General features: G+C 31.0%; 1 protein-coding gene across 11 annotated transcripts in view; it reads left to right on the forward strand.

Moving 5' to 3' along the window:
• Nucleotides 1-27064, forward strand: part of LOC143083911 (1-phosphatidylinositol 4,5-bisphosphate phosphodiesterase delta-1-like) — a 113047-nt gene that overhangs the window by 60257 nt on the left and 25726 nt on the right. For 7 of the 11 annotated variants that reach the window (XR_012980938.1, XM_076260306.1, XM_076260304.1 and 4 more), the window contains 3 exons: nucleotides 23173-23328; nucleotides 23467-23537; nucleotides 26418-26569. Coding sequence is in view for 10 of the 11 variants with exons in the window: in XM_076260306.1 (XP_076116421.1) it covers nucleotides 23173-23328; nucleotides 23467-23537; nucleotides 26418-26569 (379 nt within the window). In the remaining variant the exon portion in view is untranslated. Of the gene's footprint in view, nucleotides 1-863; nucleotides 1002-15270; nucleotides 15431-19026; nucleotides 19184-20164; nucleotides 20223-23172; nucleotides 23329-23466; nucleotides 23538-26417; nucleotides 26570-27064 lie in introns of those variants that run through there. The other 4 variants (XM_076260311.1, XM_076260308.1, XM_076260313.1 and 1 more) reach the window with 4 other exon arrangements.

The raw sequence follows: 27064 nt of genomic DNA on the forward strand, positions 1-27064 counted from the left end.
CATCAAGTTTCCCCTTTGAATATGTAGTAAATGGCCTATCTCTATTATTTATTATATCTTTAGTTTTGATACAATTGAGGTTTGAAAAATTCGTACAAAAATGGCTACAGAAGGGTACATAAACCTTAATTATTATGATTTGGGGAATAAATAATTTGATGCCAAAAATAATAAAAGATCATAGGAAAATGGATAAAAAAAATAGAAAAATGTTTCATAGAAGATACGAATATTAGTTCATCATAAGTGATCATGCAAATGTTGATTCTATTAGTGACCCGATTCATTTAATGATTAAATACCTGTACATTGACTTCATATGTAAATTACTTTGTAAGTTGGAAACATACATTGAAATAAACATTCTTTATTGGAGTAAACATTGCTGATTAGAATTTTGATGACATTACTATTTTTTTAAGAGATGGAAAGTTACAAATATGTCAACTATCAAATGTAATAAAACCTTTGACTCACTTTGAGGTTTTAGTGAAAAATAACTTCTGAAAGTTGAAATCAACATTGACACATACATCCTAGAGGAATACAAAAAGTTTATAAGTATTTTAAAAACAGTTTCTGCTTGATGATCTTTTAAAATAAATTTGTACATGCATGTGAAATTAAATTTGGAACCGATCATCTATGCACTAAATTAGACTGCATTGGATAGATGCCTGTAGATTGATGTACTTTTCGTGAAGTTTAAACATCAATTTTATAACAGTACGCCAAAAAATGTAAAGTTACTCAGCTCGGTACATCTATATATATATAAGTAAAGTTTACATTTTACCTGTTGTCTACAATTTTTACTTTACATATTTGAAACAGACGTTGAAATATATATCTGGATTATAAAAAGTTCAATGGAGATTTAAACGAAAGTGATAATTGCGAACTGTATGTGAGGTGATAATTCTTTTTTTAACGGATATATTGTAAAGAAGCAATGGAGCAGGACGATAAGTCGGAGAATATAAACTGGGACGACCAAAGCAGTAAGCAAAAATTTAAAATTCAATTTGTTTTTACTTATAAGTTGAAAATATTGCAATTAATTACTTCCATTTTTCAAAGTTTTACTGATGCACTCAATTTAAAAAAAAATCATTTTGTTCTTATTTAATTTCAACTTGACAACTTTCTATAAATAACTTTTGAAAGAAAATATTATTATTACACTACAGCCAAGGAGGTTTATGACAGTGGGCACAGTGGACAAAACTTTTTTAAGCCACCCTTGGGATTGGACATAGCTTCCATCTGGAATTTGAATGCAACTTGATATGAATCATTCATTACAATTAATCACATAAGAGTACTTGGGTTCTTGAGTAATTGCTTTGTAGTTTCTAGTATTAGATACCAAAACTATACTTGACCCAGTGGCAGATCCAGAACTTTTCATAAAGTGGAGGGGGGATGCTGGATCTGCCTATGTTTCTTGTTAGAATATTGCTGTGTTTAAAATTGATTTACTTAAGAACCTCTTTTAGAAAATTAGATGGGCATTTCTGATTTCTAAAAATGACATCCCTAGTAAAAATAGATTAATCTTTAATATTCAACAATTTCATGTAACTTATGCTGAAGTTGAGAGTTTAATTAGGCCATGATAACTGTGGGAAGATGAAATATCTGCTTGATCTGGAGTTAAACTTTAGTCTTTAGGATTTGTTCGTGATATGTAGTCTGTAAATCTTCACATCTAGCTGTCACAGAGCTTATGCTGGCCCAAAAACAGTTATTTCGTGGTGCATTTCTTTTAGACAATAAATTCAAATTAAAAAAATCACACATGCTCTACCAATCTCAAAATGACTTTTACAGTGTTGTGTAATAAAACTATTGGGTCAAATAATATCAAAATTATAGAATCATCTACCAGTTCTAACTCAAAACATTGTCAATTCTGTGTTAAGGGGTCTAAAATTCAGTTTGACATCTTCAGACGTACTAATTTTTGACCTTTTTTAACTGGACCAAATCACTATACTTAACATAAATATTCAGCACCCCATTTTTTTAAAATGTAATTTCATCCCCTTACTTAATATTTCATGCATTAAAGATCAAGAAATAAATTGGGAAAGTGTAACAGAAAATACAAATATAATACACTGTTCACACTAAGGACTTATATTTGTAGACAACACAAACCAAAGGACCATATTAAGGAGGTAGACCTAGGTTAAGGGAAATAACTCTTAAAATCATCAGTACGTTTGTGTCAACCATTTTCAAAAATATATTCTAAGCTTCTAGGTTACATAGATTATTTTCAATCTGTTTCAGGTAAATGCTTAAAAAACATTGATGAACTTGACTTTTACAAACGCTTAACTGATTTAAAGAGTTATCTCCCTGAACCAAGGTCTACCCCCTGAAACTGACTGTGTCCTTGGACCTTCTATCTAAGGTCTTATGGTATTACAATTTTGTGAGTTGCTTCATGGGACAATAAATAATATGGAAGTTTGTAAAAAAGGAAGTCATAATAAGAGCCTACTGCATTAAAAAAAGTAGCTGTTTTAAATTTGTTTTTTAGAGGCCTTTTTATGATAATTTACTATGTTTGCTGTATGCGGGTTACGCATGCTCATTGTTTTGAAGGCTGTAAGGTGACCTACAATTGCTAACTCTACATTATTTGTTCTATGGTGGAGAGTTATCTCATCATTGATTGTTATGACAGTCGTACCACATTTTAAATTTTTTTTTTGAGTTATTATATAAATTATCAAATAGTTATAATTTAAGAACATTGAAAATACAAAGTTGGTATTTCAGAAAGCATGAGTAGAACTGCACTCACTGATTTTCTCTTTACAAATCTAAAATTATTTTTTTGGGTCCTTTTGATAGTTCAAATATTGATTTTATTGGTGAAATTAATAAATGTAATATAGATCTGTACAAATATGTTATTAGATGAAAACAATATTATCAAATAGGCGTTTTAGTTTGTAAAATAACCTGTTGTGGTCAATGAAGCCACAAACAAAATACCATCAAAAGACTATCAGACTAAATAAACTCTTGTGACAGATGTGTGGTTTTATATTATAGGTACATGTAGGTTGCATGTTGTAAATACTGCTATTTCACAAACCACACCTCTTTTGGGGCGATATATTTAAGTTCATAGATATTTTGTTTTGTTTACTTTCTAATTCCCATGTATGATACTTAAATAATGTTTTGTCTCATAGAGACTTAATTTGTGACCGTTACTAGTGTACATATACATGGTAGCGGGAAAAATTGAATTCTGAGAAAGACCCAAAGTAAAGGGAGGTGTATTACAAAATTTTAGTATAAATTTAAACTCTTATATATATATAGTCCTCGAAGTTCAGGGCATATAAATGTTGAAATTATGATGCCCTGCCCTATGTCTTGACGGTTGAAAAAATTACAAGGGCATATCAATTTTCCATTTTCCCCCTGAAACTTCATAGGAAAAGTGGCACAATTTTAGCCGTAAAGGGAGTTCCTATGAGAAATTGCATTATACCCATTTATGGAAGTGAAACAAGTAGATGTTTTTGTGGTGACATTATCTTGCTTTAACCTGAAAATGTGAAATTTTATCAGTTTTCATGCAAGAAATCTGAGGCTCTTGGATACATTTTGAGATTTTACAGAAGTGCCTCTATGGACATTTTTATCTCAAATTTGAGGCCTATAATAGTCCAAAATATAGTAGTTTGGGTTGCTCAGAGTCTTTTTAAAATAGAAGGCTCAGGTATAGTCTGCATGCTAAAAGTACATGTGATTGAGTGGATAATTTAATTGTTTACTGCTTTACTTATGATAAAAATAGTCAAATAAAATATCAAAGTTATACCTACTAAATGCATATGTATATTTAATTTGCCTATGCAATATGTTTTTGATCATAAGAAAACAGTCCTAAGAACATGTAATTACAAACATGACTGATGGGGTTCATTTAATTTTTATTGCAAAGTCATAGGTTCATTAAAAATATTTCATTTTCATGATGTAAACTGTATACAGCTATGACATAAAAGAAAAATCAAAACAAAGTTGTTAAAAAATAATGAACTTGAAGTCAAGCATAAAACATACTTTGATTTTTATAGGAGAAAGTAGATTTTACAGTTTATTTCAACTGTAAATTTTTCAAAATTAAACATTGATGTGATCCATTGATTATAAATTCTTCAAAATTAAACACTGGTGAAAGTAGATCATGGTGTAAAACGCTTTTTGATTTTAAAGCCAGTTAATGGCCACACATTACACCTTCTCTTTCTAAATGTATATGCTTATAATATAGAGTATAAGTGTCACAGAGGTGGATGCAGCCATTTGTAAAAGGGGGGGGGGGGGGGTTCCTAAGTTCCCGACCCAGGATAAAAAAAGAGTGGTTCCAACCATATGTCCCTAAAACTCCCAATTCAAATGCATTGATCATCAAAAACTAGGGTTGGTTCTGAGGACATAATAATTTAAAAAAATCATATTTCAAAATGCATTAACGTTAAATAATGTTTCAGAAAAATCACTGTATAAAGGACGCTCTAAAAACAGTTTATAATGAAATAACTGCATTATAGAGCAGCAATAAGTTATTATAAATATTGCATATTAATTTATTTTCTTTATTACCAGTTTTCATGGACTGAGAAAAAACTTATTAAACTCCATTCTCAATTTTGTGGTTTTATCAAATCTAAATGCATACATGTACGAACTGATAAAGATTTTGCATTTTGTTAAACATTTGAATTGATGATTCACCTTAACCCAACAAAATCCAAAAAATTAAAAATAATGATGACTCCTCAGAATGCTGTTCTGTCAAATTTATCAACTTGTAATGAATGATGTTTTAAAGTTCAAAAGTTACCTTTTAATATCTACATCTTTATGCTGTTAATAACTTAAAATACCTAGATTTTGAAAAATTTCGGTTTTCAAAAAGTAGAATTTGTTTGTTATGTGTAAACATACTTAACAGCTTTTGGTTTGAGGATATTTTAGTATCACCCATTTGATCAACAGAAACAAATTGATGACCATTTAAACGTGTCACGTTAATACATGTATAAGTATTTTTAGTTCTTTTAATGAAATTGACGATCTTAGATTAGGCTGAAAAGTACAATTATTTTATTGCTTATATTTAGTAGACAAATTGAAGTTTGAATTTAAGAAGATATTTGTCTCTTTTTGTAATTTAGCATACCGGTACATAACATTAAAACAAGGGTAATTGCTATAATTTTGATGATTAATTTAAGAAATCGAATGTTCATAAGCAAAATTGTGTGATCATGGGTATGTACCATGCAATGTATCAAAATTATATATAAGGTAGGGATACCAATACAGGCCCGTATCCAGGAATTTCCAAGGGGGGGTTCGTTGGACTCATAAACTCGACTTTAACAGTCACAATTCGAACAGAACATTGACTTTAACAGTGCTTATTTGTTTTCAAGGGGGGGGGGTTTGTCTAAACCCCCCAAACCCCCCTGGCTACGGGTATGCAATAAAACAAAGAATCATCATACCATCTAGCTTCTATTGATGTCCACATACCAGACACATTACATAATTCAGTAATTTTTGGAAAGAGGGGAGGTCCTAACTCTGGAACACCATGAAATTTTCACACAAATAGAAAAGCAAAAGAAAAGAAAAATTGAAAAAAAGTGGGTTCCATTACCCCTTTGAGACCACCTAGATTCACCAATGCACAGGGTCTTCAGCATAGAATTAGTTTCTGTAAATTGTGTCAAGTATACTTAATGCCTTAAGTCTAGAAGAATTTTATAGACTACCAGACTATCTAATGCAGTCAACAATAAATTGCCTTTCAGATAATTAAATTAAAATACCAATAGAAGCAACCACTTACAAGAATTCTTACTTTCATTCAGAACATAAAAAAATTCCTGAATGTGGATCCGAAGATATCATTTACTTCTGTTTTCTTCCTCTTTTAATCTATACAAAGAACAGCATAAGACAAAAACTTATGAAGAAAAACCACTTTATTTTTCACTTATTAATTATCTAAACATCATTAATTTTGTACATTCAAACAAACAGATTGAACAACAGATAGCCGTGGGGGATCCAAAACTTTTCCTAAGGGGGGGGGGGGGGGGGGGAGGGGCGCTGACTGACCTAAGGATGCTTCAGTGATTCCCTATATAATCACCCAAATCTTTCCCACGAATTGGGGGCCTGGGTCCTCCTTGGATCCGCCTATGGATTGAGCCTTCACAAATCCTTTCCATTAAACTATTGATGGAATAATTGTATATTTCTGTTTGTGCCATTATAGGTCAATATATGGCCTTCAACACAGAGCCTTGGCTTACTCCAAACACACAGGTTATGTTTTACGCTTCTATGGCTCAGTCTCAGTCACAATCATTCATTTAATTGTTTGATTTTGAATTTCTTGACTTGTTTTTTAGTATTGATTGATTGTTGGTTGCTTAATGCCCAATGATGTTTTTAGGAAGAAATTGAAATGAAATAGTTTGCTACTATTGCAAATTAAGGGAGCTACCATTTGATTTTTATGGGGGGGGGGGGGGGGCTAGGATGAAAAATTTTGTCCTGCTTTTTTTTAGTTGTAATCCCTGTCCTGCCTTTTTATTTTTTACTCTATTTGGTCCTGCCTTTTTTTTACTAGTTTATCCTGACTTTTTTTACACAAATTGTCATCCTGCCTTAATTTTTTACCAAGTTGCTCATCCTGCCTTTTTTTTTTACTCAAAACTCCTGTCCTGTCTATTTTTTTCAAATTTCATCCTGGCCCCCCCATAAAAATCAAATGGTAGCTCCCTAAGAAAAAGTATAAAATGTTGTCTCCCCAAGAAACTCATGTTCTTCACACCAACACACACTATAATGTCTAATTAAGCAGCTTGAATTTGGGAGAAAAAAGTAGTGTAAGCGTAAAATAATTTACTAGATAAGGGGTTAACAGTACATTGTAAATGAACTTTTCCAATGCTGAAATTGACAGTTCAAATCACAAGTTTTCTGGTGTGAAATTTAAACAGGAAAAAGTGTAATATCATCATTATACCTATTTGTTGAAAAATCGTGTCTAGTGATTTTTTTTTAGAAAGAATTTGATTACTAAGCATCATGATGTAAATGTATGGTTTCACTGTGAGAACTTATACTGAATAAAGGATGATAATAGATTGCAACCTGTGGGCCTTGAACTCTCTGCCCCCAAAAAATTAACAAGAAAAAATACTTGATAGTCATGAACATTTAAGTACAACTAACGATTATTTTTTATCGTAGGAATTGTGAAAAGAGCCTAAAGAGGACTAAATTTTTTTTTTATCAAACTATGAATCAAACTTATTTTGGTATGTTATTTATTTTATATGTGACTTTTCTTGGTTTAACACTACTTTAAATGAACTTTTCTATATCATGGCTGCAAGTTTTTGTCACACCTGGGATGTTTATCAAGCCATGGGTGTCAGCTCATTATACACCTGGTAAAGCTTAATTGATATTTCAGAAAAATCAATTGATTGATTATTGATTGATTAATTGATTGATAATTACTTATTTTGTACAGTGGCAAATATTTCAAGCATTTTTAGAACAAGAGCAAATAGACAATAATTATTAAAATCTTGCTATAGTGGTCTTTATAATTGACTTGAAATTTAGATTGCCACTGAAAATTGTAAATTGGATAAGGACAGAAATTTAGCCTTGCAACAGTTTAACCTTTGAACTCTTCAAAGAGTTTCTACAAGAATTCTTAATTTGCAGAGAGCATAAGTAGGCTCTATACACATGTCATGTGATTCAATGTACCGGGGACTACCCATTCTGATATGAAGACATGGCCATTAACTTATACAGTCGGGTAACAACCAAACGGGCACCCCATGTTGGAAATGGTTTTTCTATCGTTCATTATTGTTAAAATAGGGGCCAGCTGATTTAAAAGCTGGCCTCCAGGTGCAGGATATTTTCACTGAGGTCACTCAGAAGACCCATTGGAGTATTGTTTTCTGTTCCTTCGTTGGGGTTGTTACATCTGTCTGTTTCCATTCTCAATTCTAATGTTAACTTTTCATGATTTATTTCATTTATTCATGCTATAAGCTGGTATAGGTAGAGCCAGGAAGAACTGCTTAAATGTCTTAAGAAAATGTTAAAAGAATTATAATGTTTATCTTTGTGACACCTTTCAAGGTCAAGTTCTTTGTCATGACCTTATAATACCTATAATCAAATGCATCATGGGATATCACCTGCAAAAATTATCTATTGGTCATTGGAATGGTCAAAATTTGTTTGACTTTGTAAAACTAATTGGCTCTTTAATTCTGTATTATATGGTTGAAATTCAATTGATTCTAACAAATAGGAACTTTAGATTGTTCTGTTGTTTGCATTTTGAATAAACAGATCAATACATTATCAATATTTTTTAGGGTGATTCAGGTCAAATGAGTAACCAAACTTTGATGAGAGATTTGACCTGGTGTTTGCAATGTAGATTTAAAACCTTTGCATTTGGGATTAAATATTATTTAAGAGTTGAATACATGTACTTCTTTTTTAAATCTTATTGGGTTGTAGAAGCATTTGACCAAAGCACATTTTTATGCCCCATTTATGGACATTATGATTTCTGGCCTTGAAGGCATAAAACTCGGAGCACAAAAATCATGCTCGAAACATGAAATGCAGCAATTTGATTGGTTGATTTTCGAGTCTGAGTACAAAAATCATGCTCGAAAGTTTAATGACCGTGAGGCCTGGTCTGTGCGTCCGTTCGTCCGTCTGTCCCGCTTCAGGTTAAAGTTTTTGGTCGAGATAGTTTTTGATGAAGTTGAAGTTCAATCAACTTATAAATTAGTATACATGTTCACTATGATATGATCTTTCTAATTTTAATGCCAAATTAGAGATTTTAGCGTGGAACAGTGATAAGTGTGCAAGATCAACTCTTTTACGACCCTGTAAAATAACAAAAAAAATACTAAGTATATTGTTCAATTTTTTAATAATAACATTTTTTAGGCTACAACAAGGAAATGACGGGTTACATCAAATTCTTCATATACATTGTTGTGATATGTTGTTATAATGGAGAGCACATTCTGTGAGTGTCATGAATCTAGCATTTTATTGGGAAATAAAATCTTATTTGGAATGCCTCGTGAGTTTAAGATCTCCCATACAAACTTACAGATTCTTGTGAAAGATACATGTAATGTATTAATTATTTTATTATGGTCAGTTTGATTGTCATTTGGGATATAACTGTATTTTAAGGTCAGAGGGCATCAGTTGGTGATGTGATGGTTGCAAAATCCATTTTAAGGGAGCTCGCTTCTCAGTTTCAAAGTAATTAACTTTTCAAAACACTAGCTTATATTGATAAGTAATAAATACAGGAATCCAAAAAGCAAAAAAAATATATAGGTCACCATGCTTGTTTTCGAGATATGAGCCATTGAAAATTTGGCGGGAAAATATCCTCTCTTGACTTTTCATAGCTTTATCATTGACAAATTAAAGTTCTCAAAAACTGTTAAAAAGTAATTAAAATTTTATAAGACTTTTACAGATGGCTTATCATTATACATGTTAAAGAATTTCAAAAAGAAAAATGGGGGTCACCGGGCAAATTTTTTCAAGGCATTTAAATGGATAAAACCAGAGGATTCCGAAAATCTGACAAAAAATCAAAAACATGACAAGCCAGCTTCCTTAATGAAACTGAGCGAAAACAACATCGATTCATACATTTTAAATAGGAATGTTAGGTATTGTTAGAGGGGCATGGTGTTGTTTCAACACAATATATTCTAATTTTTCCTATCTTGGACATCAGTTCAGTTGTGTTGAGTCTGTTGACCCAACCTTTTGAAATTGTTTAAAAGTTAGTGCCTATTTAACTTCAATATTTTCATTCACTTATAATTGAAAAATAAATGCTTATGATATTTGAAAATATGTGTTGAATAATATGACATAAATAAGACAGCAACCCAGTGACTCAAAAAAAAATCCAAAGACATTTTAAAGTCAGCATACAGTCATCAGAAATATGCCCTCCCAACATAGCATTAAGGGGAAATAACTCTAAATTCAAATTATGTCATTGATGTACAGTATAGCCCACATCTTTTATCTTTCAAAATATTTGAAAACATGTGTTAAATCTAATGTACTGGTACATATAAGACTGCAACGTAGTTACACACAAAAATCAATAGACATTTAAAGTCAGCATACAATCATTAGAAATATGCCCTCCCAACATAGCATTAACGGGAAATAACTCTAAATTCAAGTTATGTCAATGGTAGGCTATTCATTGTGTAGTTTCTCATGGCAAAAAGCTAAATTGTAATGAAAGTTGCAAGCAGAATAAACTAAAGTTAGCTACATTTTACTAAGTGTCAACAAATAGGGAATAATTTGCAAAGAATATTTAAAATCTTATTTTAAGTGGTTAAATTTGTCAAGTTATAGTACAATCTAGACAATGTATTGTATTTTAAGTCTCTAGATATCTGTATTTTTTTGTTGTTGATGGATTGCTGTATCATTGATGTATAGCCCACATCTTTTATTTTTCACAATGGAGACAGATTCATGGTTTAAGTTATTTTAGAAAAATTAATAAATAAACAAAATATGTAAGGAAAAGTAATTAAACCCCAGCTAAGAAAAAACAGTGGTATATAGCCCTGCATTTAAAATTGGGGTATACTGTTTTACCTATGTCTGTCCTCTTCTCCATCTGTCCATTTGTCAGTCCTACATCTGTCCGATTGATGAATATTTTTTCTTCACATCTTTATCAGGAACTACATCATTTGGATTTCTGAAAATATAAGTCAGCTATACTATGTGATGCGTTTTCACAATCATCATTCACCAACTTCCTGTTTACTGAACACTCATGAGTACAGCCTGAGCAGTAGCTCGCAGTTTCACTTGTTTTGAAGAGAATTCAATTGATCTTAGATTTAAAACTTTAAAACTTTAAACTTTAAGGAATCTGATGTTCTGAAGTTGTAGTTTGTTGATGTATTTCATAAGTGTTTCTTGTTTCTCGTTTTTACGGTTGGTTTTCCTGTTTCAATGGTTCTACTCTAGTAATTGTTGTGGCCCTTTATAGCTTGCTGTTTGTTGTCAGCCAAGGCTCATGCAGTGTTGAAGACCATACTTTGACCTATAATGGTTTACTTTTATAAATTGTGACTTAGATGAAGAGAACTTGTCTCATTGGCACTCAAACCACATCTTCCTATATCTATTTGACTGTTAAAAAAAATGATTTAAACTTGGGGCAATTTTATTATTGTAGTTGAAGTAAATAAAGCAGAATGAGTTAATTGTGAGGACTTTATGAATGCAGGATTTGTTTTATTTTCTATGTACATATATGTGCTTTATTAAATCTTTGGGTATGTTTATAGTTATATACCAAGAATGTGTTGGCAAATGTTATTGTGAGCAATATAGGTAATTGAGTGTAAATTTTCAAGCTCAATTTAAACCCAGGGTAATTGTATGATATTTTGGTTGCAGTAATTAATAAATGATATATGTATGTGTCAGGTTGTATGATTAGGAACATATATTCTCTGAAAATACTCATCTATAGTATGTTATTAGTGTCTGCATTAAATGTATCTTACAGATAAATGAAATAGCAAGATAGAATTATCTATACAGAAAAAAAAATGTCTTGACAATTGCAAGGATTCAGTACTTAAAATTATTATAATGAAAAAATTTAGATTCAATTAAATAAACAAGTCAGTTGGAATAATTTATATAAATTTGTGCAATAGAATTTAAAACTTAAAATTTTATAAAATTATTTTAAATGTAAATATTTCTTGTCTTCATTTAAAAAGATATAATCGAGCTCCAAACTTTGTTTTGATACAAAAATATCTTTAAAGATCAAAAGATCAATTAATATTTATAACAATAGACACATATTTTTATAATCTATTAAATTATTCATAAAGTTGTTAATTAAATTATACACTAACAAGAATGTGTCCACAGTACACGGATGCCCCACTCACACTATCATTTTCTATGTTTAAAGGACTGTGAAATTGGAATAAATTCTCTAATTTGGCATTAAAATTAGAATGATCTTATCAAAGGGAACATGTATACTAAGTTTCAAGTTGATTGGACTTCTACTTTATCAAAAACTACCTTGACCAAAAACTTTAACCTGAAATTTGCACTATCATTTTCTATGTTCAGTGAACCGTAAAATTGGGGTCAAAACTCTAATTTGGCATTTAAATTAGAAAGATCATATCATAGGGCACATGTATACTAAGTTTCAAGTTGATTGGACTTCAACTTCATCAAAAACTACCTTGACCAAAAACTTTAACCTGAAGCCAAAAACTTTAACCTGAAATTTGCACTATCATTTTCTATGTTCAGTGAACCGTAAAATTGGGGTCAAAACTCTAATTTGGCATTTAAATTAGAAAGATCATATCATAGGGCACATGTATACTAAGTTTCAAGTTGATTGGACTTCAACTTCATCAAAAACTACCTTGACCAAAAACTTTAACCTGAAATTTGCACTATCATTTTCTATGTTCAGTGAACCGTAAAATTGGGGTCAAAACTCTAATTTGGCATTTAAATTAGAAAGATCATATCATAGGGCACATGTATACTAAGTTTCAAGTTGATTGGACTTCAACTTCATCAAAAACTACCTTGACCAAAAACTTTAACCTGAAGCCAAAAACTTTAACCTGAAATTTGCACTATCATTTTCTATGTTCAGTGAACCGTAAAATTGGGGTCAAAACTCTAATTTGGCATTTAAATTAGAAAGATCATATCATAGGGCACATGTATACTAAGTTTCAAGTTGATTGGACTTCAACTTCATCAAAAACTACCTTGACCAAAAACTTTAACCTGAAGCCAAAAACTTTAACCTGAAATTTGCACTATCATTTTCTATGTTCAGTGAACCGTAAAATTGGGGTCAAAACTCTAATTTGGCATTTAAATTAGAAAGATCATATCATAGGGCACATGTATACTAAGTTTCAAGTTGATTGGACTTCAACTTCATCAAAAACTACCTTGACCAAAAACTTTAACCTGAAATTTGCACTATCATTTTCTATGTTCAGTGAACCGTAAAATTGGGGTCAAAACTCTAATTTGGCATTTAAATTAGAAAGATCATATCATAGGGCACATGTATACTAAGTTTTAAGTTGATTGGACTTCAACTTCATCAAAAACTACCTTGACCAAAAACTTTAACCTGAAGCCAAAAACTTTAACCTGAAATTTGCACTATCATTTTCTATGTTCAGTGAACCGTAAAATTGGGGTCAAAACTCTAATTTGGCATTTAAATTAGAAAGATCATATCATAGGGCACATGTATACTAAGTTTCAAGTTGATTGGACTTCAACTTCATCAAAAACTACCTTGACCAAAAACTTTAACCTGAAGCCAAAAACTTTAACCTGAAATTTGCACTATCATTTTCTATGTTCAGTGAACCGTAAAATTGGGGTCAAAACTCTAATTTGGCATTTAAATTAGAAAGATCATATCATAGGGCACATGTATACTAAGTTTCAAGTTGATTGGACTTCAACTTCATCAAAAACTACCTTGACCAAAAACTTTAACCTGAAATTTGCACTATCATTTTCTATGTTCAGTGAACCGTAAAATTGGGGTCAAAACTCTAATTTGGCATTTAAATTAGAAAGATCATATCATAGGGCACATGTATACTAAGTTTCAAGTTGATTTGACTTCAACTTCATCAAAAACTACCTTGACCAAAAACTTTAACCTGAAGCCAAAAACTTTAACCTGAAATTTGCACTATCATTTTCTATCAGTGAACCGTAAAATTGGGGTCAAAACTCTAATTTGGCATTTAAATTAGAAAGATCATATCATAAGGAACATGTGTACTAAGTTTCAAGTTGATTAGACTCCAACTTCATCAAAAACTACCTCGACCAAAAACTTTAACCTGAAGCGGGACAGACGGACGAACGGACGAACGAACAGACGGACGAACGAACAGACGGACGAACGGACGCACAGACCAGAAAACATAATGCCCATAAATGGGGCATAAAAAGTATGTGATATCAATATTTGAAAGATAAATATAATGTTACAATTTATATTATTGTATAGCAATATAATATTTCCCACAGAAAGTAACCAAAAGTTAGCGTGCAATAAATTCTAATATTGCACTAGTTCAATAAATCTTCAAAATTCATGACGTCACCAACAATCAAATATTAGTTTAAACCAGTTTTCACTTTTAAATATTATATTGCTATACAATAAAAGGGTTATTGCATGAATATTGGGGAATATTGTCCCTCGTAGAACATATATTGCACTCGCAAGCTCATGCAATATAAAATTCTACTCGGGACAATATTCCCCAATATTCATGCAATAACCCTATATTATTAAACACAAATCCTTATCTTTAACACCATAAAAGTACATGTAATTGAAATGTAATTCAAAAGTAATTGAGCATTACATGCTTTTTTCAATGTAATTAATTAAATTACCATTACATGTAATTAAAAAAATGCTCAATTACACATTACATTCAATTACATGGAAAATTGTAAATGCATTACACTTAATTACCATTACATTTTTAATTACCCCATCCCTGGTACACGGATGCCCCACTCGCACTATCGTTTTCTATGTTCAGTGGACCGTGAAAATTGGGGTTAAACCTTTAATTTGGAATTAAAATTAGAAAAATCATATCATAGGGAACATGTGTACTAAGTTTCAAGTTGATTTAACTTTAACTTCATCAAAAACTACCTTGACCAAAAACTTTAACCTGAACTTCGCACTATCATTTTCTATGTTCAGTGGACCACGAAATAAGGGTCAAAACTAAAATTTGGCATTAAAATTAGAAAGATCATATCATGGCGAACATGTGTACTAAGTTTCAAGTTGGACTTCAACTTCTTCAAAAACTACCTTGACCAAAAACTTTAATCTGAAGCGAACGGACGCACATACGGACGGACGAACGAACGAACGGAGGCACAGACCAGAAAACATAATGCCCCTCTACTATCGTAGGTGGGGCATAAAAACACCTCAGGGAAATAAAAACGTTAACACAGTAATGATTTACAAAAATCCAGCCTAGGGGAGATAACTCCACTCAGGTAAAAATGATCAAATAAATCAGAAATATTACCCCATTATCTGTTGTGTGTGTGTGACCTGAAACTGTTACAAAAATGGCATGCACGAGAGGGGAAGAGGAACATTATACTATCCCAGATGAAAAATATTATGATGCCTTGAAAAAGAAACTTTTACCTGCTTTGAAAGAGTTTGGTAAGTTATTTTTAGACTTTTTAATTTCATCATGAGAAATGTACATTCCATCTGACTGTTTGTTTGTTTTCAGTATCTGCATTTTGAATGTAAACAAACAGGTGCATACATACAAAAGAGGGGAGGGTGTTATTGGGGAGTTATATTTTCATAAGTATGAATTAATTATTTGTTAACTATTGAAAGTTTTAATAGTCAAAATTGAAGCTTAAACATATGAGTAGGTGTTGAATTTACCTATTTTAAATTACTTTGAAGAACTAAATCCTAAGAAAAAAAACTTTGTATTTAAATAATGGATGATTTTATTTCATATTATTACACTCCTCAATGTAATGTTATTTAAAAATGTTACAAAACCTTAAATTTCTTGTGCATTTAAATCTAACATCGATGTTTGTGTGAAATAAGTAAATAGTATGTGTTCAAATACCTTTAGGGAATATATCAAGGTTTTAATGGTATCTGAACATAGATTGTTATCTACATAACTTTATAGGCTAGGTTATATAATGGTGTATATGACAATTGTTGGTTGACAATATTTTTTGAAGTAAAAATTGAATGCATCTGTCTGTCTTGTCTGTGGAATGTCTAGTTGTATTGTAGGGGAAATAGGGATCCTCTAGGGACTTTATTATACCTGATAGATATAATTACTATTTTATCTATTGAAATTTTCTTGTACCAACTCGAAAAAAGAGGGTTCAAAAGCATTTTTCCTCATCTGTAATAGAATATCATAATACATAACTTAGAAAAATTGGTTTTCAAAGTAATTTACAGTCATTCCCTGACCAATTTAAGCATTATAAGGCAGATCCAGGGAGGTACTTGGGGGCAAGAACCTATCCTTCGGGGGCAAATTGGTTGATTTTATATGGAATCCCTGAAGCATGACTGCCGTTAGCCCCCTCATCTGGATCTGCTACTGTTAAAAATATCTTATCCAAGAAAAAATCCTGAAGTCGTAGAATCTTATTTAATGAATGTACTTTATTGCAAAAAGTAAAACCCTGGGTTAAAATGCAAATAATACATGTATCCTTGAAGAAACATACTATATACAATACATTAAAAAAAGGTTCTAAACGAGGAAATGTTAAAAATATACAATATAGAAATTTAAGAATGTAAAATAGTAAGTTCAAGGATAGAAATAATATCAGGAAACAGACATGTTAAAAAACATGTAAATTATTCATAAATCAGGGCACCCTTATACATGTAAATATCATTTTAACACGATACCTTGTCAAGGATGTCAGTTGAAAATATGTTTGACATTAACGACTACTTTTTATTAATCATCAGTCTCATTATTCTAACGATAAGAAAATAAAAGGGGGGTGGAGGGTACTGATGAAAAAGGAATTTTAATTTATGAACGGGATATATTATTAGAAAAATATGGGAAACTGGACAGCAGGGAGGATATATAGTTAGATATAGGTGGAAAGTGGGGTGGGGGGGGGGGGGGCGGGAGGAGGTGACAATGGAATAACAATTTTCTGTTTTATCATATAAGATTGGCGTGTTAACAAACCTTTAGTGCAGTATTGAGATTGTCATACATTGTTGACTTGTTTTGTATCTATAGTTTGGTAAAGTTGTGTTTTTGGGTTGCTGCCTTGCTGATCATTGCCATTTAACTCCAAATATTCTCTAAAAAAAATTTAACCCAGAAAATTCATAAACATTGGCAAAAAAAGAAAAAAAAAACGTGGTATGTAATGATATTTATAAAAGAGATTGGATTCTGCAGGTACAGACTATGTACTGGCCTCATAAATGATAATTTATATGAAAATAATCATGATTTTATAGCAGAAAATCTGTGTAATCCAAAATAAATCTAAATTCAAGGAAGAATAAAAGAAGCTGCAATATATCTTAATTTATCAATACATTGTACAATAAAAATGAAAAAATTAAGATGAAACATTGACCAAAAGGTAGATAACTCTGCAGTGTGTATGTAATTAATACAACAAGTAGCAGTGATGATGTTTATATTTATTGGCACAGAGTCATGTACTAGCTGTACAAAGACATCAATAGTAATAAAAAAAAAACAGTATTGGTATTTATTTAAAGAAAGTTCGTGTGAAAAATGTGGATCAAATAATGTAATGGACTATTTAAGACAACTTGGCTCTAATTTAAAAATTATGGAAAAATCATGCATTTTCTATGAATTATTCATGCTTATGTAAAAATGTATGTATTTTTAAAGTGGTAGACCCCCCTCTGAGAAAATGTTTTGGTAATAGTTTTGATGTGGAAAGTTCACTTAGTAAAACGTAATGTGTATGGCACAGTATAATCTTACTGTTTTGACAGCCTGGGATCAGGCTGGAAAAAATCACATCATATTCAGGATTTGATATGCGACATAATCCTAAACAATTTACTGAAAAAAGGAACTACTTTAAGGGGGTAGACCTTGGTTCAGGGAGATAACTCTTTAAATCAGTTATGCGTTTGTAAAAGTTAAGTTTCGTCAATGAATTTTAAGCATTTACCTGAAACAGATTAAAAATAATCTATGTAACCTAGAAGCTTACAATATGTTTTTGAAAATGGCTGACACAAAAGTATTGATGATTTCGGAGTTATTTCCCTTAACCTAGGTCTGCCTCCTTAAGATAGCTTAATATAAAGATAATCCATATAAAGTGGCAGTCAATTAATTTTTTTATGTATAATTTCATTGCCTGATTTTTTAACTTAGAGCGCATTTGTTTCTAACCTAAACGATGTAAACGATTACGCGCGTAGTCGTTTAATCCATTTGTTTCTTACATTTTTTGGTCAATGTTGACATCGTTCACATAAACGATGTACGCGCAAAATAGTCGCGTAGTCGTTGATCATTTATCGTTGAGACGTGTAAACGATAAATTTGTTTCTGCATCTGTCGTTTAAATAATTACGAGCACGTGTTGTTTTCGCAAAGTCCTGGTTATTTATTTCCCGCACTTTTACAATGTTTTACCTGTTTGTTTACAGTGCGTGAGTGTAATCTATTTCTGTCTGACTACTTGGGGTCGATAAAGTTTATTAAACGATGTATTTGTTTCTAGCAGCTTAACGTTTACTAAACCATAGTCATCGATGACAAAATTTCAGGTTACAAACAAATGCACTCTTATTATGTCCAGTGGAGTCAAAGGCAAATTTCTGAACAAACACTGTATTATCAAGTAATTGAAAATAAAATGTTGAAAAATTCAAAATAAAATAAACAATTAAAAGAATATAAAAAAAACAAAACTTAATATCACTGTAACTTATCCAGATATTAAAAAATGCAAAAAAATAAAATAAACAAAAATAAGACAAAAGATTATAAATTTGTTGAGATTTTAGCATCGTGTCATACCTGAATATCGTGCCAAAAAAGAATTAACAAATAAAACCAATAGAAATTAAAACAATTTAAATGATAAATCCACCCTGATTATAATGTGCACGCTCCTACCTGAGCAATGAATAATACCTATATAAATTCTCTTGTTTACATAGTACAATAAATCTATATAGTAATTTATCTTTTGTTATAAAGTGGCTTTAATCACATTTAAAAATAAGTTTTGGTTATATAATTCTAAGTGAAATAACTAATGTTTTTATTCCTATTGAAGCGTAATTAAACTTTGTGTGTTTAAAAACAGTGTGTTAAGTTTTTATTGGAATTTTTTCTCGAAAAAATGAGTTTAAAGGAAGTGATGAAAAATCTGGAACCTAGAGGTTTGTAAACTTTGTTTTTTAAGTCACATGGTATTGTTATTTATTAGAGATAATATAAATTAGTCATTTTCAAATTTTGAATTTCATTTTTTCCCATCATACACAATACTATAACAGTTTTACAGTCAGGTTAAGATTAAGGGAAATAAAGAAATTGAAAAAGGCCAATGGCCGAAACATCTTAAACAATGGTTTATTACTACAATAATGTAATATATGGTTCCTATTCAGTATTGAAATTTTTTAAACAAGAGTTAGATTTAGACTTCTAAAAAAGGGTAAAAATATTGGTTAGATAATTGTTATAAATATGAATGACAAGGTGACCTGATGATACAGCAAGGAACATACTGCATGTTGACCAAGTAATTTTGAAAGCCATTTATTGTTTGCAACATTTGCAAGTAGAACACAAATGCAAATATAAATCATTGGGAATATGTAAAACTTTGATCTGTCCAGCTGTCCCCTTCAGGTTAAAGTTTTGGTCGAGGTAGTTTTTGATGAAGTTGAAGTCAAATCAACTTAAAACTCAGTACACATGTTCCCTATGATATGATCTTTTTTTTAATTTAATGCCAAATTAGATTTTTTACCATAATTGTAAGGTCCACAGAACATGAAAATGATATTGCGAGTGGGGCATCTTTGTTATATGGACACATTCTTTTTTAGTTGCAATTTGCATTTGCAATCCTAAGAAAATCTTGAGAAAAAAGATAATCAAGGTTATGATAAAAAAAAGTTGACGACTTACATATTACTGAAATCCATTCCTAAACATGCATAATAATTATCTATTCCCAAAATTTCAATAAAAACAGCTCGTGTCCACATTTAGTAGATTTTTGTCACACTTGTTGGTCAGTGTTATAAAACCTTACCAGACGAACTTTCACCTCATATAACCCTGACACTTTATCAGTGTCAAAAATAAACTTTTATCATATGGTGAGAGATATTTGAATAATAAATATGGAGAATAAAATACTAAATATGGAGGAGCTTAAGAAGTGGGTTAAGACTTTTGATATTGAACGTAAGTCAGTGTTGCATAATGGTAATTCGTCTATTTTTGTGGAATGATGCCTTTTTTTAAAACTTTTTTGGACAGTTGATTTCATGGTTATGTTAACTTAGTATGACTATAAAAGCTTTAGAACTTTGCTCTTTTTTTAATACTATTTATACATAGTAACCTGCCTGATCCGACACCTGTCACAATGGCGGATCTAGAAATTTTCATAAGAGGGGGCCCACTGACTGTCTAGGGGGGGGGGGGGGGGATTCCGTCACGCTTCAGTGATTCCCTATATAACCATCCAAAATTTTTCTGAAAAAGGGGGGGGGCCCCCCCCACTAAATCCGCCTCTGTGTCAGTATTCCAACAACCTGATTTAACCAACACATTTTCATAGTCTCGAAATATGCCTATCCTTGCAGAAATAACCTGAGTATTCTGACACCCTGCTTAATCTGATCCCCCAGTGTGTCAGATTACACCGGTTTCACTGACTTATATCCAGAAAATCCATGAAAAATTTGTTTTCCACAGAATAATGATGAACCAACAGTATTTTATTAATTTACTCTCTTGAAAATCACTTAAAGTGCAAGAGTCCTTCAGGGAGAAAAGTATTAATTCACTGCTCCATTGCTTTCTATGTTAAATTCTGCAAATTATAGCATTATTCTTGTATTTGAAGATCAAATTAAGTGACTGTTATTTCATGTTAAAACAATATCTTTTTGTTGCTTGTTATATATAGCTTCGGTGGAACAAAATCGGCAGGCATTTATTCCCAGTTTCATACAATGGGGAGGGTTCAGATCTTGCAAAACATTGAATGGGCATTTTTCACACCTGTCCCAAGTCAGGAGCCTCTGGCCTTTGTTAGTATTATAATTTGTTATTCAATTTAGTTCATTTACTTGTTTTGGAGTTGAGTGTACTTGTGACGTCCATTTTCACTGAACTTCTACACAATTTTTTTGGGGGTCAGCTTTTTATGCTTTTTTGGTCTGTGCATCCATCTCAGTCCATCTGTCCATCCATCCCTCTGTCTGTCTGTCCAGATTCATATTGATTTTTTTGGTCAGGGTATTTTTTAATGTAGTTGAAGACAAATCAAATTGAAACTTTAAGTTCTCATGTTCCTTATGATATGATCTTTCTAATTTTACTGCCAAATTAGAGTTTGGACCCCAATTTCATAACTTGAACATAGAAAATGATAGTGTGAGTGGGGCATATAGACACATGCTTGTTTTTATTTTATCATTTCCATCAAAGGACATAGTGGACTTGCAATTCAACTGTATAGTTTTCATTCTAAGAAATATTTTGTTTCACAAATAAAATTCAGAGAACATTATAATGTGTATTCTTGGAAAAATGATATAAAGAAATATTTTCTGTACCATTGTATAAAATTTAATTAAACTATTCAACTGTGGACATTTTTTGCCAACATTCATAACATGTAATTAAGATATGCCATTCGGTAAAGGTATATTCACTTTGAATCAGCTTTTTGACATACTTATCCTAATTTTATCAGTACATTTAAAATAATCTAAAATATAAAAGATGTTTGCATATAAAATGTATGTTCTTGGAAAAATGATACAAAGAAATATTTTCTATACCATTGTATAAAATTTAATTAAACTATTCAACCGTGGACATTTTTTGCCAACATTCATAACACATATGTAATTAAGATATGCCATTCGTTAAAGGTATTCACTTTGAATCAGCTTTTTGACATACTTATCCTAATTTTATCAGTTCATTTAAAATAATCTAAAATATTAAAGTCATGTTTGCATATATAAGGCTTATATTGAAAAGATGAATCATTAAACTGAAGAGTCAATTTGTGTTTTGAATGAAATTATAAAGTTGCATGTCTGTTAAATGTGTAAAACAAATAAAATTGAAAAATGGAATGTATTTTTTAGTTTGTCAAAAATGTTAGTTGACATAGTTCTCCAGACATGCATCTAGTAAACTTCTTATAGTACACAAGCCAAAAAGAGAGAGAGAAAAAAATAAAATAACAAAAATACAAAACTCAGAGGAAAATTCAAAACTGAACATTCCTGATCAAATGGCAAAATCAAGAGCTCAAACACATCGAACAAATGGATAACAACTGTCATATTCCTGACTTGGTACAGGCAATTTCTTGTGGATTAAACCAGGTTTTGTAGCTATCTAAACCTCTCACTTGCAGTAGCATAAAATTCCATTATATTGAAACGAACAAAACAAACAGACCTGCATATTACATGTAATAGATATAAACATATAAAAAAAATATCAAGGAGGCTAAAAATCATAAGTGCAGTAAAAATAGACAACACAATGATATTATTGAATCTGTGGGCCTGGGGTGAAGGCCTTTTTGTCGCATTGAGCTGAAGAAGAAGGAAAGTTATCTTTCCTTGGTTTTAATTAAAAGTCAAGGAGGTGAATTACATGATAGAAATAAAGAGATGTCGTATAATGATTGCCAATGAAACAGTTATCCACCAATGTTCAAATGAAATGGATATGAGCAGTTTTATCGCTATTTTGTGCAATTTTCCTTTGATCTTTTTTTGTGATAATTTTTCATATCGTGCTACTCACTTGAGATGGAAAATTATTGCTAGAAACTAATGAGGCATATGGCGTTGCTAAAGAAATTGACATGAAATTTACATCGTTGTCATAGGTAAAATAGCGATAAACAGATTATCATTGGTCATCTCAACTCGATTGCTTTTCTTGCTTTCACCGTACCGGCTCAAGCGAGAAAATCAATCCAGTTGAGATGATCAACGATAATCTATAAATACTGGCAACCTTAAGAATGAGAAAAAACCCACACTGTATGGTCGGCTGTAAAAGGCCCCAACAGTTCAATTGAGAAAACTAACAACCTAATTTATATCAAAACATTGTATATTATTGAAAATTAACTTTTCTTCTCTATTTTCAGTGGACCGAATACTCAAGGCTCTATCGGAGGGAATGGTCCTGCACAAAATCAAAGATGGCGGCATACTGTATCCTCGCAAGTTTATATTGGACACACAGAACATGAAATTACGATACACAGGATCAGAGAAGAAATTCAGGAAAAAGAAAACCTCTTGTAAGAATTTATTATATTTTGTGTTATAGAGTTCTAGTTTCTTAGACAATACTCTTTTGTCAAAACCATAAAAAAAATTGAACATGACATCCATCATACTAACTTGATCAAGTATTCCTAAATTATTTATTTTAACAGGGGATTTATCAAACATTAGAGAAGTGAGAGAAGGAGAAAAAGATTATGCTAAAAGATTGGAACCTTTTGATGTAAGTAAAAATGTGTATGTATGTATGTATGTATAAGATTTAAAAGAAATAGAATAAGAAGGTGCATTATTTGGCTTGAAAGTAAAAATTATACAAAACATTTGTTTTTTTATTCAAAATACTTGATTTTTTTTGAAGTCTTTAAGGTGGTACCTAACACCTTTACTAAAATTAATTTGGCTCGTTTAATTTTCTTAAAACTTTGATAAAGTATTTACTTTGAACCTTTGACAAAAATATAAAAATTTCAAAAAATTTGAACCAACCGTTTAATCAGAAAAAATACACTGGTTATATAGCAGTTTGACAAAAACTTGTTTTGATCATTGAGAAGCTTAATATTCCTTTGAGAACACAATGTCATTAAAACGTTCTGCTGATTTTACAGAGTTGTCTCCCTGTAGTGTTAGGTACCACCTTAACTGAATATCTTCATATAGGGAACCCCATAAAAGGCTCTGTTCATTTACAGTAATGAGTTTGAGTGTTCTTGATTAAGTTTAAGGGGGTAGACCTTGGTTCAGGGAAATAACTCTTAAAATCATCAGTACGTTTGTGTCAACCATTTTCAAATACATATTCTAAGCTTCTAGGTTACATAGATTATTTTTTATCTGTTTCAGGTAAATGCTTAAAAAACATTGATGAACTTGACTTTTACAAACGCTTAACTGATTTAAAGAGTTATCTCCCTGAACCAAGGTCTACCCCCTTAAGTTTAATCCAGAAAAATTATTAGGCTCACCAAATTTATAAAGTGTTATTTTTAATTTCATAAATTGCATGTATAAACTGACATTTGAATTGAAATTCATTTATGTTTCAATAGTTTTGATAAGAAATGTTACATTTGAAATTTGTGTTAATGATAATCTGTCATGTCTCATTGTTAGCCACTTATTTCCTCATTTTGAACTCCTTTTTGATTTATTAGCATGAGTATGTTAAAGAAATTATACCCAATAATATAACATCCACAGTTTTCACATTCTCCTTAAGTATGACAAAAACTAAATGTATACATCTTCATGAACTTTGCAACTAGCACAACAACAGAAACAAAAAATCTCAATTGGATCCATAATCACGTCAACTCCTGCTAAAGTAATAAGAGATATATGCACCCAGTTTGTAGAATCTATGTGTTCTCTTAGAACAACAACACCATTTTCCAAAAATAGTCCTACCAAGGAACTCCAAATTTTAAACGCAAGAAAATGTCGTTGACTTTCCATCGAAGGATCTGTTGCATATTTTTTTAAGAATACTGTCAAAATTAATAAGCCAACCAATATTGGTAGTAGTATCAATAACATGTAGGTCAAATCTATATCTGGATAACTCAATAAGTCCACTATGAATACAATATATTCTAACAATTCGACCAAAAATCCAATTACAATTCTCAATAAAAGTCGAGCATTTTTTGAATTTTTGTCTGATCCACATATTATCAATTTTAATATCCACATGGAGAAGTCAGCAGGATCATTGTCAACACAACTCATTTCCAAATATCAGAAAAGAAAAAAAAGAAATTTTAAAAGTAGTATATTACAGCTATCCTTCAGATGGAGTCTTATTTTCTGTATGACTTCAATCTTGAGCAGAAAGATTAATACTTAAAACAGGACTTTTCGAAGATTTTGTCGTAAAGTAAATACATGGGACTTTTTAAAAATAGATCACGTCTATTTTCACATTTGAACACAAAAGGTTGTTTTAAAATTAAAGATCATGTATTAAGGTCTGGATCGGGTAATACAGATGAAAGTTTAATGGGTAAAAAAGTACAGAATAGAGAAAAAGGTGCAAGAAATAAAGAAAGAGAAATTTCAACAAAATTAATAATTTTAGTAATGAAAAAAACCTCTCCAGACCCTCATATATATGTTATTTTTATAGATATAAAATTGTTATAGGTATGATTATTTAGGCTTTAATAATAACTAATTGTTTTAATTGGTAATTTACACGATAACTAGAGTATTATGTAAGACATTACAAAAATATTTAAATTTAGAATATTACCTGTATGGTATTTTTGAGTCCCTGCATATAGGGAATCAGAGGTAATAATGTCTTCAATTAATATACAAGTCAGTAATCACATAACAAACAGTTTTTGCACAAACTGTATTCAAATTATGTGTATAATTCGAATTAAAAAAAAACATTTTAGATAAAATGAAAGGGGTGGGGTGTCTGAGTAATTGCAAAATATAATTTTGGCCTGAGAAATCTGACATAGTCAATCCTTTTTGCATAAATTGCAATCAGACAAAATCAGTGTTTAGATCAGTTGATTACATATAGATTCCACAACTGCAACAAGTGTATTACGATATTTCTCCACTTGAGACAGTTAAATTTTAATATTTAAAGCGCGAGGCTTGCTGAACCTTTTAAATAATTAAAATTTAACTGTTGAGAGTGGAGAAATATCGTAATACACGAGTAACAGTGGTGGAATCTTGTTTCTCTATTGATTTTTATCCTTCCTTTTCAAAGATTTGAGAAAAGTTAAGTACTTTTGATGTGACGTCATCAGGCATGGTCGCCTTTTTTCATGACGTCACAATAAGAAAATTCAGAAGAAAACAAGAAAATTTGACGTCACAATTAAATTTCAACCAATCATTTGATGAGAACAAATTTTTCACTAGAGATTAGAAACATTTTTCTCATACTGGTCAGGAAATGTGAAAATAGCATGAAAATTAGAGAAATACTCATTAGAATTGAGGTTTAAGTAATCAAATTTTCAATGGAAATAAAAGGTACTCATTACAGAAACAAAAGTTTTATACAGCAGAGGCTGAAACTATATCTTATTGCACAAAGCTGAAAGTTCATAATGAGGACAAATTTTTTTTACAGAGGGGAAGATGTATTGCTGTTATATTTGGAGCCAATCATCATACCTTACATCTGCTAACAGAGAGCAAGCCAGAGAGGGACATGTGGTTGAAAGGACTTAGATTTGCTCAAAATATGGAACAATATATGGACCAGAAGGAACAGACTGATAAATATCCTTTTTTTTTAACCTCCATTCTCCATTCCCTAAAGAAAATCCTATGTGCCTTAGTCTGATAACAGTCTGTACCAAAGACTACAATTCAATTTTATGAACAGAACTGTTCAAGTTGGGAGTTTCCATTGATAAATATAGTGCTGAAATTTGGTTTATCAATAAAATGATGAAAGGAGATTTGAAGATCAATGAGACAGCAACTCAACTACACACAAAACATCAAGTCAATCTCAATAACAAACCTAAGTTTAAAAAAAAAGTTTGATTAATATTCACAGATCAGCAATCAATACAAAGCCAAATAACAAAAATCAGAAACTTTTAAAGCAATTTATTGAGGGTTTGTACCTTCCCTTCCCGCTACCCTATTTCAAAATGTTGACCAGAGAAATAAAAAGGTACATAAAAAAACAATAAAAGAAAAATCAGATACATGTTGCAAATCTGTAAATATAGAAGATGTAACTTTTTTTTTAAAAGGTTTTTTGAA

The sequence above is a fragment of the Mytilus galloprovincialis genome, chromosome 7 (genome assembly GCF_965363235.1).
Source record: "Mytilus galloprovincialis chromosome 7, xbMytGall1.hap1.1, whole genome shotgun sequence".
In the NCBI taxonomy this organism is placed as follows: Eukaryota; Metazoa; Mollusca; class Bivalvia; order Mytilida; family Mytilidae; genus Mytilus; species Mytilus galloprovincialis.